This window comes from Saimiri boliviensis (assembly GCF_048565385.1).
Source record: "Saimiri boliviensis isolate mSaiBol1 chromosome 19 unlocalized genomic scaffold, mSaiBol1.pri SUPER_19_unloc_4, whole genome shotgun sequence".
In the NCBI taxonomy this organism is placed as follows: domain Eukaryota; kingdom Metazoa; phylum Chordata; class Mammalia; order Primates; family Cebidae; genus Saimiri; species Saimiri boliviensis.
This window is the reverse complement of record NW_027412505.1, coordinates 1,217,741-1,232,322: the sequence shown is the minus strand read 5'-3', so window position 1 is coordinate 1,232,322 and position 14,582 is coordinate 1,217,741. Positions and strand designations below refer to the sequence as shown.

At 46.2% G+C, this 14,582-nt stretch overlaps 1 protein-coding gene across 1 annotated transcript in view; it reads left to right on the top strand.

Annotated features, from left to right (window-relative positions):
* Positions 1-940: 940 nt before the first annotated feature.
* The window catches only part of LOC141583344 (uncharacterized), a 33,255-nt gene continuing 19,613 nt past the window's right edge, over positions 941-14,582 (top strand). The window contains exon 1 of the mRNA XM_074392562.1: positions 941-1,196. Within this exon, the coding sequence (XP_074248663.1) occupies positions 941-1,196 (256 nt within the window). The remainder of the gene's footprint in view (positions 1,197-14,582) is intronic.

The following is a 14,582-nucleotide window of genomic DNA, read 5'->3' as shown; positions in this document are numbered from 1 at the left end:
GTCCTCAGCCTCTTGCTCACGCCCTCAGCCGGCAGCCGCTTTCCCATGGTGGCATCCTGGCTGCCACAGCGCCCCCGGGCCGCTCCCCACGCGCCCTCCGGTACCAGCACGAGACCCCTCGTCCACTCAGAGCGCGATCTGGGCTCGGCCTTCCTGTCCTCGTTCTCTGCTTCCGTCTGGGGACGTGTGCCCAGCACCCCCTGCACCCCGCGCTCCTCTACCTCCCCTGATCCCGCTGGCCGCTAGGGCTCAGCCCTTGTGCGCGGCTGCCTCGCTGAGCCCCGGAGCCCAATGGCCGAGGCCCGCCGGAGTTGCCTGCTTAGAAACTCCCTGCAGCTCTGGTCTCATCCCTGCAGCTCTGGCCCCGGGACCTTGGCGACCGCCGCAATACCGTCCCCGCTCTGCCTGCGCCCGAGTTCAGGAGCCGGGCTTCTGGGCTCACCTGGGCCGCCTGCGGTGGAGCCCCCACCACCACCCTCCGCCACTCCAATGGCTCCTTAGGTTTCAAAGCTGCACAACCTGAGGAACGCCTTGGCCATGCGCACACACACAAGCACGCACGCACGCCCTTGCACAGCACACACAGGCAGACACGCGGGGGCGAGCAGACGGTGCTCCTTCCTTCCCTTCCCAAAGGAGCTGCCTACATTAACTCCAGTAAACTGCTCCTTGGCAGAGGACGACTCAATCCAGCGCCTGCTGCCTTCACTGTTTCGTCCCAGGAGCCCACACCCTAGGGTTGCTATCAGAACCTGAGCCCAGGAGGGAAAGTGGGGAGCCGAGGTGGAGGAGTCAATGGTCAAAACTTTGTGGGGGGGGGGGAGGATTCTGCGTGACCGCCCTGGTGACATCCAGGAGGCACGGCTGCCGCAGGGCATCGTCCACCCACCATGGATCCCATTGCCCCAGGACCTGAGAAGATGTGGCGGGGCCCCCACGGATGAGAGGGAAAGGGCTCTTGGGCACAGGTGTGAGCTACAAATTCGCAGACTGTCAACAGCCAGTCCTTGTGCCGACCTCTGCTGAGTCTGCCCAGACAGACCTCTCTCCCCCCTGCCCCAGGTCTCAAGAGCAACACATTTGCTTGGAGTCAGCAGTCACCTTTCCTAGTCCTCACCTGTCTGTCTCCCAGGAGCTGATGGAATACACAGTGCAACCAAGGTCTGTCTTGGGAAGAAAAAGAAGCAAGCAGCAAGGTGGGTCTCAGACTATTCCCTAGGCAGGTTAGACGCTTGCCAGTCTTTATCTGCTGCTCCCAAAAGTGTGCCAATAAAGAAGGAACAACAAACGTGGCTGAAGCAGGCTAGCTCTTCCTTACAGCACCCTCCTTTCCCGGGTCCCCAGTTTCTTGTCCCCTCTTGTGACAGAGAGACTGCTTACCAGCTCAGAGGCCTCCAGTTCCCAGAAGCAGAGAAAAGATACATGCGAAAATTCTCGCAGCAATCAGGAACAAAAGCAGGCAATGCTGCTCAAAACCTCTTATCCAAAGAGCTCAGCAATCACCTCTCCACTGTTTGGTTCAACTGCCAGGGAAATTTGGGCATTTTTTTCCTGCAAGCCCGCAGCACAATCAGGATCGTGTGTGTGTGTGTTTGTGTGTCTGTGTGTGTGTGTGCGCCTTTTGGCTTGACTTGTCGCCTGGGGGTAGTTTCACAGTCCCTGAAGCACTTGTGAGTGCCATGCCTTTGGCATTTAGCATTTGCTAACATATATTATCACCATCTTGTATGGACCCTACTTCCCTAGTAATCTTTTTAAATGTTTTTTATTTGTTATTTTTGTAGGTACATGGTTGGTGTACCTACTTGTGGGGTACATGAGATGTTTTGATACAGGCATAAATTTGTATAGTCATATATGTATATATTCATATATAAATTATTTTATATGGTGTTAATATAAATATTTATGAAAATAATATATAATAGGACATATTACATAATATATATTATATTCTATTATGGCACATGTATAATATAGGTTATAGTATATGTACTTTTTTTTTTTTTTTTTTGAGACAGAGTTTCGCTCTTGTTACCCAGGCTGGAGTGCAATGGCGTGATCTCAGCTCACCGCAACCTCTGCCTCCTGGGCTCAGGCAATTCTCCTGCCTCAGCCTCCTAAGTAGCTGGGATTACAGGCACGCACCACCACGCCCAGCTAGTTTTTTGTATTTTTAGTAGAGATAGGGTTTCACCATGTTGACCCAGGATGGTCTCGATCTCTGGACCTCGTGATCCACCCGCCTTGGCCTCCCAAAGTGCTGGGATTACAGGCTTGAGCCACCGCACCTGGCCTGTACTATTAATATATTTATACATAATATATGTAATATACATATATTGTATAATTATTATGATTATATTATATAATTCATCCAAACTAAGGAATCAGAGGGAAAGATCTTATGAAAAAGCTCATCATGGAGAACAGGATATCTATCCCCTCAAGTGTTTATTCTCTGAGTTACAAACAATCCAATTACACTCTTTAAGTTATTGTAAAATATATGGGTTATTATTGACTATAGCCACCCTGTTGTGCTACCAAATAGTAGGTCTTATGCATTCTTTTTAACTTTTTTTAACCTATTAACCATTCCTAGCTACCCAAGATCCTTGTCCCCCACCATACCCCCCCTCCACCCTTCCAGCTTCTGGTAACCATCTGTATGTCCATGAGTTCAATTGTTTTGATTTTTACATCCCATGAAGTGAAAACATGTGATGTTTGTCTTTCTGTGCCTGGCTTATTTTACTTAACATAATGATCTCCACTTCCATCCGTGTAGTTACAAATGACTGGATCTCATTCTTTTTTATGGCTGAATAGTGCTCCATTGTGTGCATATACCACATTTTCTTTATCCATTCATCTGTTGATGGACACCTGGGTTGCTTCCAAATCTTAATTATTGTAAACAGTGCTGCAAACAAACATCAGAGTGAGATGCCTCTTTGACATGCTAATGTCTTTTCTTTGGAGTGTACATCAGCAGTGGGATTGCTGGGTCATATGTTCCCTAGCAATATTGTAACTGAGATTTATCAGGCACCACTCTTAGGGACTTGCTGAGTGTCACTCCCCTACCCCAGCATGAAAACAGAAAAAATCTTTCTTGGAGTTCCTTCAAAGAAATTCCAGGTACCTAGCTAGTCCTGAGAAGTAAACCAGCAACTTTGCAAACAATAAGGTCATTGTAGCTTAAAACAATAGCCAAGGAAGTTAGAGTCAAGAAATGTTTTTGTTCCCTGTATCATTCTGTTCTCATGCTACTAATAAAGACATACCCAAGAGTGGGTAATTTAAAAGAAAAGGGGTTTAATGGACTCACAGTTCCACATGGCTGTGGAGGCCTCACAATCATGGCAGAAGGTAAATGAGAAGCAAAGTCACATCTTACATGACGTCAGGCAAGAGAGCTTGTGCAGGGGAACTCGCATTGATAAAACCATCAGATCTCGTAGGACTTATTCACTACCATTGGGGACACCTGATTCAATTAGTATGATTCAATTATCTCTCACCAGATCCCTCCCATGACACATGGGAATTACTGGAGCTACAAGTCAAGATGAGATTTGGGTGGGGACACAGTCAACCCAAATCACTCCCTATAGAATCTAAACATAACATCTTAGTGTGTGTCCTTGAGTTGTTTTTCAGAAACCTAGACTCCCATTAAACCGATCAACTAGCACATAGACCTCCGATAAAAAGGAAATGAGGACTAAACTCTGTGATTGGAGTTCTTGTTCTAAATTTCTTCCTGAGGGATCTGGAGGAAGCCACACTCACAGGCCAGAGTGAACATTCTTTTCTGCAGACCCCATATTTTTAGACAAAGCTTCACCTCCTTAACTAATCACAAATCAGAAAATCTTTTAACTCACCTGTGACATTTGTAGAGATGGGATCTCCTTATGTTTCCCAGGCTGGTCGCAAACTCCTGGCCTCAAGAAATCCTCCCTCCCCCACCTTCCAAAGTATTGGGATTACTAGTCCTAATGTGAGCCTAAGTGGGCCTCTGCTTCCAATTGTCTGCTTTTTTAGGTCAAACCAAATGTAGAGGCTTCATGTATTGATTTATGGCTTTGCCTGTCGCCTCTGCCTCCCACCTTTAAAAATCTTTCCCTGTAAGCCAACTGGGTGGTTGGAACTTGAGCATGAGCTGCCTGATTCTCCTTGCTTGGTGCCCTGCAAATAAATGCCTTCCTTTCTCCTCCTGCAAAACCTTGATGTGGATAGCTAGTCTTACTGTGCTGGGTGAGCAGCCCCAGTTCCTCTGAACAATGTGACATGCTTGAGCCACTGGTTGAGTTTTCTGTACCTAGTTCAGAGATGTGCATAGAAGGTGATATGGTTTGGCTCTGTGTCCCCTCCCAAGTCACATCTTGACTTGTACTCCCATAATTACCACATGTTGTGGGATGGACCTGGTGGGAGATAATTAAATCGTGGGGGTAGTTTCTCCCATACTGTTTTCATGGTAGTGAATAAGTCTCATGAGACCTGATGGTTTTATAAGAGGAAATCCCTTTCACTTGGCTCTCTCACTCTGTCTCTTGTCTGCCGCCATGTGAGATGCACCTTTCACCTTCCACCATGATTGTGAGGCCTCCTAGCCATGTGGAACTGTGAGTTCCAGGGCCCCAATTCCGGCACCTGATTTAGAAGTGGCCAGCAACCTGGGGTGCTACTTGGTGGAGGGGAGCTGGGGCGACTGCAGCTGCATCTCTGTCTTCCAGTGCTGCCTCCAGATCTTCATGCCACAAACAGTGACCTGGGCCAAGTCACTTTCCTGAATGGTGTCTTTAGGAGGGCATGTTCCTGAACTGTGAGGGGTGGTTGTACGGCAACTCTCCACAAACTTTTCCTAGGAATAGGGTAGAGTGCATTGTGCCCCTTCTGGGTAGACGTAAGGCCCCAAGTGAGAATCCAGGCCTCAGTCAATATTCATGACCCAAGTGGAGACCTGGGTTCCAGGCAGACATCAGGTCTTAAGTGGACAGTCCTAGGTGAATGTTGGATATTAAACACCATGTTGACACTATGTCTTAGGTGTATACCAGTTCCCAGGTGGATTCCAGTTTCCAAATGGACATCAGGCACAAGGTGGACATCAAGTTCCCAGTTGACAAATAGGTTCCAGGTGGACACCAGGCTCCAGTTGAACATCAGGCCCAGGTGGATGCTCATGCCCCGTGCTCATACCTGGGCATCAGGTATACATGAGGCCCCAGGTGAATACTTGTGTTCCTCCTGGTAAACATTAGACCCCAAGTGGACACCCTGGCTCCAGGTGGATATATGGCCTCAGGTGGCCATCAGGTCTCAGGTGCACCCTGGACTTGAAATATACATCAGGCACCAGGGTTTATACCCAGGCCTCAGTTGGACAGAATGTCCCAGATGGACTCAGGCACAAGGAGGATACCAAGGCTTCAGGGGTATACCCAGGCCTCATGTGGCTATAAGGCCTTAGGTGAAAATCAGGCCCTAGTTGGGTACCTGGTCTTCAAGTGGACATAGTAATGCCCCAGGCAGACCCCAGGCTTTGGATGGATACCAGGATCCAGGTGAACACGAAGGCTCCAGGTGAACACCAAGCCCCAGGTGAACCCCAGACCTCAGGTGGACATTAGGCCTCTGGTGGAGACCTATACTACAGGTTGACATCAAGCCTCAAGTGACCACCAGACCCCTGGTGGTTATGTAGGTCCCAGGTGGATATCAGGCATCAGATTGATTCTCAGGGCTCAGGTGAATACCAGGCCACAGAATAATAATAGTCTCAAGGTGGATATAGCCTCCCAGTGAACACCATATCCCAGGTGGATACCCAGTCTGATGTCCACCTGCAGACCAGAGTTCATCTAGGGACTGATTTCTCTTTGGGGCCTGGGTATCTTTCTGGGACCTATAATCTGCCTGGGGTCTGGTGTTTACCTGCGGATGAGTATTTATCTTGGGTCTGATGTCTACCTGGGGCCTGATGTTCACCTGGGGCCTTCTGTTTACCTAGGGCCTGATTTCCATCTTGAGATTTGGTGTCTACCTGGGGCCTGTGTGACTTGGTGTCAACTGGGATATGGTGCCTGATGTACACCTTGAGTCTAGTGTTCCCTTGGGGCCTGATAGCTACCTTAGGCCTGTTGTTCACCTGGGGCCAGGTGTTGTGCTTGGCCCTAATGTCTGCTTGGAGCCTGGTTTACCAGGGGGTTTTGATTCCCACCTGGGGCCTGAGTCTGTAACCCTGCTGTGGCTTTGGATTCAATCTGCAGCCTGTTGTTCACCAGGCACCTAGGTACCACATGAGGCCTGGTGTCACCCTGGGGCCTGATGTTCATCTGGGGCCTGGTGTCGACCTGGGGTGTGGGTTTTTACCTGGACCCTAATAATTTAGATGTGCCCCGGTGTTTACCGAGTTCCTAGGTGTCAATTTTTGTGTTAATTTCCACCATGAGCCTGGTGTCCACCTGAAGCCTGGGTGTCACCTTAGGGACTGAAGTCTACCTGGGGTCTTGTGCTTATCTGGGGACTAGATGTCCACTTGGAGCCTAGGTATCCATCTAGGTCTGAATTTCACTTGGGGTCTGATGTCCATTTGGAGTGAAGTGTCCACTTGAGTCCTCATGTAAACCTGGGGCCCAGGTGTCAGCCTTAAGCCTGATATTCACCTGGGGGCCTATGTCCACAGTGGGACTGGCTATTCACCTGGTGCCTCATGTGCACATGGGGCCTGAGTGTTTACCTGTGGCCTGATACCTAGTTGGGGCTTGGGTATCCTCTTGGGGCCTGATGTGCCCCTATGACCTGGTGTGTAACTGGGACCTGGGTGTCAGCCTGGCACGTGAATTCAACATCCATTGGGGGCCTGGCATTTAGCTGGGCTTGATACCCACCTGAAGCCTGGGTGTTTAGGTGTGGCCTATTACCTTTCTGTGGCCTGGTGTTTATCTGGAGCCTGATGTTTACCAGACTACCTAGGTATCCACATGGGGTCAAATGTCTCTCTGGGTCTGATGTTAATTTGTTGTTTGGTGTTCACCAAGGGCTTGGGCATCCACCTGTTGACTGATGTTCAGCTGGGGCATAGATATTCACCTGAGGCCCAAGGGTCCACCTGGGGCCTTGTGTCTACCTGAGGCATAATAATCCCCATGGAGCCTGGTTTTTACTGGAGGCCTAGGTGTGAACCCATATCCTGTTCACCTTAGGCCAGGTGTTAACCTGGAGCCTGGGTGTCAACCTAGGGCCAGACATCCTCCTGGGGCACTGTATCCACTTGTAGATGGGATGTCCAGTTGAGTTCTGATGTCCACCTAAGGCCTGGTGGTGAAATGTAAAGGAGAGCCTGAAAAGCTATCAAGCCAAGTGAAACAAGGAGAGGAAGGTTATTCCATTCCGGCAATGAGAAGAATGTGAGCCCAGAGATGGAGCAATGAACAGCTCAGTATACATTGAAATCTGCAAGAGGGATGTAAGTTGTGCATGCACTGCAATACCAGACCAGGGACGGGAGGATGCATTTCAACCTGCCTTTCGCTTTCTCCTCTAACATCACAGGAAGTCAGACTTACTCTTTGTAGGTCAGAGTTGAGTGTTATGTAACATAAACACTTGCGGGAAATGAAGTGGAAACACTTTTCGTAGATAGAAGAAGCAGCACTTGCAAAATTTAGAAATGTGAGGGAACATAAATTGGGAATGATTTTGTCTTTAAAACAATTAGTTCGTAATACTTTAGTTTCTTATTTATTTATTTATTTATTTATTTATTTACTTTTGAGACAGAGTCTTGCTCTGTTGCCCAGGCTGGAGTGCAGTGGCATGATCTTGGCTCACTGCAACCTTCACTTTCTGGGTTCAAGTGATTCTCCTGCCTAAGCCTCCTGAGTAGTTGGGATTACAGGCACAAGCCACCACACCCAACTAATTTTTGTATTTTTAGTGGAGACAGGGTTTCCCCACGTTGGTCAGGCCTTGTGATCACCTGCCTTGGCCTCCCAAAGTCCTACGATTACAGGCGTGAGCCACTGTTCCTGGCCAATACTTTAGTTTCATACTGTTTATTTTATGCTATGGTTTAGCTTTTCATGCATTTATTTAACAAACAGATTTAAAGGAACAGTTAATATTTTTTCAAGTCAGGGATTATAGATAATGAAGAAAACATTTGTGTTGGATAAATACTTACATTTTTGTCTGTGTTACAAACCAGTTTTCCTTTCTTTCTTTCTTTTTTCCTTTTTTTTTTTGAGACGGAGTCTTGCTCTGTCACCAGGGTGGAGTACAGTGGCGCAATCCCAGCTCACTGCAACCTCCGCTTCCTGGTTTCAAGCGATTCTTCCACCTCAGCCTCCCTAGTAGCTGGGACCACGGACACATGACACCACACCTGGCTAATTTTTGTATTTTTAGTGGAGATGGGGTTTCACCATGTTGGCCAGGATGGTCTCGATCTCTTGACCTCCTGATCCACCCCCCTTAGCCTTCCAAAGTGCTGGGATTACAAGCGTGAGCCACCGCACCCAGCCCAGTTTTTCTTACTTTGTAATATATTTTTTTCAATTCTGTTTCAGACCACACATAAATTTCAGTGTTAGAACTAAGCGTATGTCTGATGATGATGAAAAGTGTGCAGTATTTAGCAATTCCTGGAGATCTAAAAGACATACAGGTTTTTGTAAGCTGGTTGGTTATTACATGAGTACTTATATTTGATGTGTTTAGATGAAGTGATTCTGCTTATGGCATGAGAACCAAGATCTTGTAGGGATAGCATTTCCAGGTGTCTAGTTACAATATATATGTATTTTTTTGCTTGGAGAACTGTTGTGTTCAGCTTTATCCGAGATATCTTTTCTGGGTTTATACCCAAAAGCACTGTACTGGGGTCTACATTACTTCAACACATGCAAGTGACGTGATAGGATATTTAATCTTTTTCATGTATGTTTACTAGAAGTCATTGAGTAGAGGAATTTTACCTCTCTGAATGGAAGGGGATTACAATATGAGCCGCCTTTAACTGTCCAGACTGGTGAGGATAACCACTTTCTGGTAACCACTTCATAGACTTCTGTTTCTTTCGTTCAGAGTACAATCTTAATTTGTAAATATATTTCAGTATATTTACTTTATTATGCCTGCTTACCCTACTAGATTGTGTAAGCTCCCTGAGATCAGGATCCATGCACATCTCTTGTCTCTCTTGTATCCCTGGCACAGTGCCTACCTCATAGTAAGCCCTTAATAAATACTTGTTGAATCAAACTCAAGTGATTACATAAACTACACACCCAATATGTGCCAAACATTTTATGAATGAAAGAGAAACATTGAGACAGCATTTTGTAATTGTATTGGTGTTTGAAGGAGTACTTGGTGAACACAGGTTTTGCTAGCACAACTTTCAGCACATACTGCATGAGTAAATCTGGGAGTATCTCTGTTTTCTCTCTCAGACATCCCCTAAAGCTATAGTGAAAATGTGCCTGTGGCAGAGATGCTAATTCCTCTTCCTGTGCTATTACTATTCCTCTCTTTCCCAGTACCTGCCTCAGTGGAATGTGTGTGCAGTTCAAGGTGTATGGGGCTGAGGAAGGTGGCACAACTTGTTCCATGAATGCAGTCTTCCAGCAGTCTCTATGCAGCCTGGGCTCCCTGAGGGGATTCCCTTCCTTTGTCCTGTTTGGTGTGATAGATGTGTATAGATGTGTATGTGTATTGTCTGAAAATTGTTTCAAACATTATTACTTTTAGAGTTTGCTAAAACTAGACATAACTTAGAAGTACTCTAGTAGTTTCTGAAATCTGTATAGACATGTTGTTCATGGTCACACATTTCAATAAATCTGCTGTTGTGATAAGCTGCCTGTATAACAGATGAACTTGACCTAATGTGATTTTTGAACTCCAGAGCTACTCTCAAATTAAGTTATATAAAATTACTAACATCGTATTTTTGAAGTATGTTCCAGCCTGGGCAACATAGTGAGACCTTATCTCTACAGAAAAATTAAAAAACTGACCAGGTGTGGTTGGCATGTCCCTGTAGTCCCAGCTGCTTAAGAGTTGGAAGGAAGAAGATTTCTTGAGCCCAGGAGTTCAGGGGCTGCTGCAGTCAGCTGTGATTGCACCACTGCCTTCCAGCATGGGGATCAGAACAAGACCCTGTCTCTAAAAACAAGAAAGTAATGTATAGGCTCGATCTCAGAAATTTTAAATGATGTGATAATAGCTTATGATATGGCAGTCAGTGATACTGAAAGTTTCTCATTTATGTTGTGTTGCACTTACCTGTTGAGGAGATCCTGGTATTAGACTGATTTTTCCTAATTGATCAGAGGCTCAAAGACATGATGCATTCATAATTATACCAGCTAGGAAGTATTGAAACTGAATATGTGTAGTTGTTGTCATGTTTGAGCATACATGAGCATTCCAAGAAAGCAATGTGGGTGCTCACGAGTACATCTGTCAAGGCTTTCTGTGAAGTCTGTGTACATACTTCTAACTTAAGTTTTATTATTCCTTATTAGTCATTACTTTTAGAGGATGATGACACAGACAATCCAGAGGACAGCATGTCCTACCACATGCAGTGTCCCTTTTGAATCTTCGATGGAAAGCAAGCTGCAGTGTAATGTGTCTGAGAACTTCTGGAAGGCATTTCACCTCATTACTCTTTAGATTTAAGGCTGCTGTATATTTTGAGTTTGGCTCCACTGTTTCCCTGGTGATAATCATTTTTGGTCTTTAACTCCAGACTAATTCCATCACCAAGAACCTATAAAAAGATTGTCTCTACCATTCTTCTTGAAATTGGTAGTTGGTTTCAAATGACTAGAATGTTGAGAACGGTCATTCATAATTCCTAGGGATTTGCTAATAGTAATTATATTCAGTATTTTTTATGATTTTTTTTTAGCTCTTGGAAATATTTGTTCAGATCTTTCCTCTAAAAGAACATTAATTTTCAATGCTGCTTTACTGTGTTTCACACATTGAAGGATGACCTTATGTTTTATTTCATAGGTTGGTTAGTTTCTAAGAGAGAAACCCCGCATCTCATGGCCTTAGATCTCATGCTCTACCTACTTATGGTAAAGGGTCCAGGGAAAAGCACAGATGGCTGAATAGAAGTACATCTTTCTTCAGTAAAAGCTTTCACATCCTAATAGTGAACTTGGTTGTGAGAAGCATTTAAGTGCTCTTTCACATTACCTTTCTATTGCATTTGGGAATTATTACTTTTTGTTTGTTTGTTTTCTTTTTAAAGTGTTTGCAGTTATCCACTTCGGGCCCACTCCAGGCCTTCACAGCTGTTCTCATTAGGCCCAGCCCAGTTATTCATAGCTGTTTTCCTTGGGCCCAGACAAATTGTACACATCAATCCTTTTGGGATGGAAGAAGTACTTGACTGTAACTGGGTTCACTGCCTCAGTGTCAGATGTCTTTGGGACCCAAGCTTCAGTGTCCTGCTCTGTAGCCATGTAACTAGCTGGCAGGTGAACCCCTTAATCACAACAAAAAGAAATCTTTCAGAAAACCAAGGTTTTAAGCTGAAAAAAGAAACCAGTCCACCCTGCTGTGCAACAGTGTAACCAGAAATCACATCTCTCATCTAGTTCTGATTTTGTACCCATTTGGAATCCTCCCACGCAGGCTCAGGTAGCCACCATTGAAGTTTCTGCATCTAGGAGATTGACCTTGTTACATCCCACATGCCATCTTTCTTTCTGTGCATGCTGATTTCATTCCACCTGGTGTCCTCCAGGGTTCTCCACCTTGCTGGAGAAGAAAACGAAACCTTCTACACTCACTTTGAAAAGAAAAACACTAGAGAAGACACACTGAAGAAACTCTATAGAAGCTCCCACCTCAGCAATCAGCACTGGGAACAGGAGCTGTTTCTTCCCCAGGATGCAACCCAAGTCACCTAAAAGCTTCCAGTGGCACCTGGTGGGTCCTGAGGGAAGGAGACTGTGAACACCTGAGCTGGACGTAAGAAGGAAAGCTATTTACACTTGGTCTGGGAACCTATAAGCATATCAGTGAACAACTAGGCTGGCCCCGGTTTGGATGGCTATGAAAATCTTGGCTCAACCCAATTCAGACAGCTGTGAATATCTGGGCTTGGCCCAAGAAGGAGAGCTATTGAGCCCTGCGCCGCATCCCCATAAGAAGGAATGTAAGTTCCTGGGCTGGCTCAGATGAGAACGGCTGTGAGCACCTGTGGGCTCCAATGAGGACAGCCGTGAACACCTGGGCTGCCCACTCTTAGACGGCTGTGAGCAACTGGACCGAGCCAGTGAGAACAGCTGTGAACCATGGGCTGTGCCAGCGCAGACAGGTTTGAAAACCTCATCTGCCCTGATGAGGACGTTGTGAACTCCTGGGCTCGGCCCCGTGAGTACAGCTGTGAACACTTGGACTGGCCTCAGTGAGGATGGCAAGGAAGACTTTTTGGAGACCTAGTAAGGACACCTGTGATCACCTGAGGTGGGCCTACTGAGGACAGCTGTGATCACTGGCTGACCCTGATTAGGAAGGCTGTGAACAGCAAACCTGGGCCACAGTAGAACAGCTGTGAATATCTGGTTGTCCCTGTGAGGATGGCTGTGAACACCTTGACTGAGCACAGTGAGGACAGCAGTGAATGCCTCATCTGGAGCTGGCGGGATGGCCATGAACACCTGAGCATTCACACCTTCCCTTCCCGCTGTTAGGAGTGGATGCTAGGTGGTTGTTAATGCCAGTTTACCCTGCTGTGTGACAGTACAACCAGAATTCATGCCTCTCATTTAAGCGTGACTCTCTAGTGATTGGTAGCCCTCCCCCGCAGCCTCAGGTAGACACCATTGAAGTTGCTGATTCTGGGAGATGAACTTGTTTAGATTTGACATGCCTTGTTTGTCTTTCTCTGCCTGTCTCATTTTGTTTGACCCAGTGTCCTCGTTTCTCTGCCTTGCCAGAAGTGAGGTGATGTTCTGAAGTTCGATGACTGAAGGGTACTCCGTGTGCATACATCCTGCAGTTTCTGCGTCCCTCCACCTGGGGAATGAACAGGTAGGCTGACCCCATTCCTTGGCTCTTGTGAGCAAATGCTTCATGAAACAGAGGAAGGCAGACATCTCCTTAGGGACTGGTTTCCTTTTCTGTAAATTTCTACCCAGTGCTGAGGTGGCTAAATGAACTGGTATTTGTAGTTTCAACTTTGTGAGAAACCTCCTACTTTATTTTTCCACAGCATATATAATACTTTACACTGCCCACAAGAGTGAAGTAGAGTTTTTCTTTCTGCAAGTCTATCCTGGCCCCTGCCTTGAAAAACTTGCATTGCCTTTTGGGTAATACTTATTCTCAGTGAGGTTTGCCCTCAGTGGGGCATGTGAGTGTCGCTTTGATTTCTTGGGGGATGACTAGTGATGTGGAGAAAATTTTCTTTTCCGTGTGAGTCAGTTTTATGTCTTCTCTTCAGCAATGCCCCTACTGTTCCTTTGGGCACTTCTGACTTGTGGATTGGGTTTTATCTTGTGGCTCAGTATCCCTTGTTTCTTGTGTATGTTAGTTAAGGGTTCCTTTCAGAGACCTGATTTTTCATAATGTTCTCCCAGTCGGTAGGAGGCCTTCTCATTGGGTTTATTGTTTTGCCTCTTTTGCAGAGTCCCTAAAGTTGTCCTTAGTTTCAGGTGTTTATATTTTCTTTTTTTTTTCCTCTTTCCTTTCTTCATTCACCATGTATCTTGCTTTTTAAAGCGGTGATTTCTGGGTCCTGTGAGGGGAAAGAGGAAGCTGGCGAGGCTGTTGAACTGTCTGTGGGTGTATTTTTCATAATTTGTTTTTGTTGCAGCTTGGGTGCTCGCATTCAAGTTGCCCCCAACTAAATACTCAGTGTGTTTTCCTTGGAGTTTTCTGGCTTCAGGATTTGACTTAAGTGTTCAGTTTATTGTGTGTTGATTTATTGGGTTCTGTGCAACACAAGGGTCCTGTTTCAGTTCTTTGCACATGAATACCCATGTTTCTCAATGGTTGTGTCTTTGGTGTGCTTTTGAATAATGTGTTGACTGTCTGTTGTTTTGGGTGTGTGTTGTGGCTCCCTTATTTTTTCCATTTGGTTATGGCTCCACTGAGAATGGCTGTGAACACCTGGGCTAGGCCCAACATGAATGGTTCTGTACGGTTGTGTGATAAGGATGACTGTAAACTGTGACATTCACCCAGACCAGGATGGCTATCAACACATGGGCTGGCCCTGGTGAGGACAACTGTGAATACCTCTCTTGAGCCCAATAAGAACAGCGATGACCACCTGGGCTAGGCCAAGTGAGGACAGCTGTTGATACCTGGACTAGCTGTAGTGAGGACCGCTGTGAAAACTTGAGCTGGAGGCTGGGCACGGTGGCTCATGCCTGTAATTCCAGCACTTTGGGAGGCAGAGGCAGGCAGATCACAAGGTCAGGAGTTCAAGACCAACCTGGCCAATATGGTGAAACCCTGTCTCTACTAAAAGTACAAAAATATAGCTTCGCATGGTGGCACATGCCTGTAATTCCAGCTACTCAGGAGGCTGA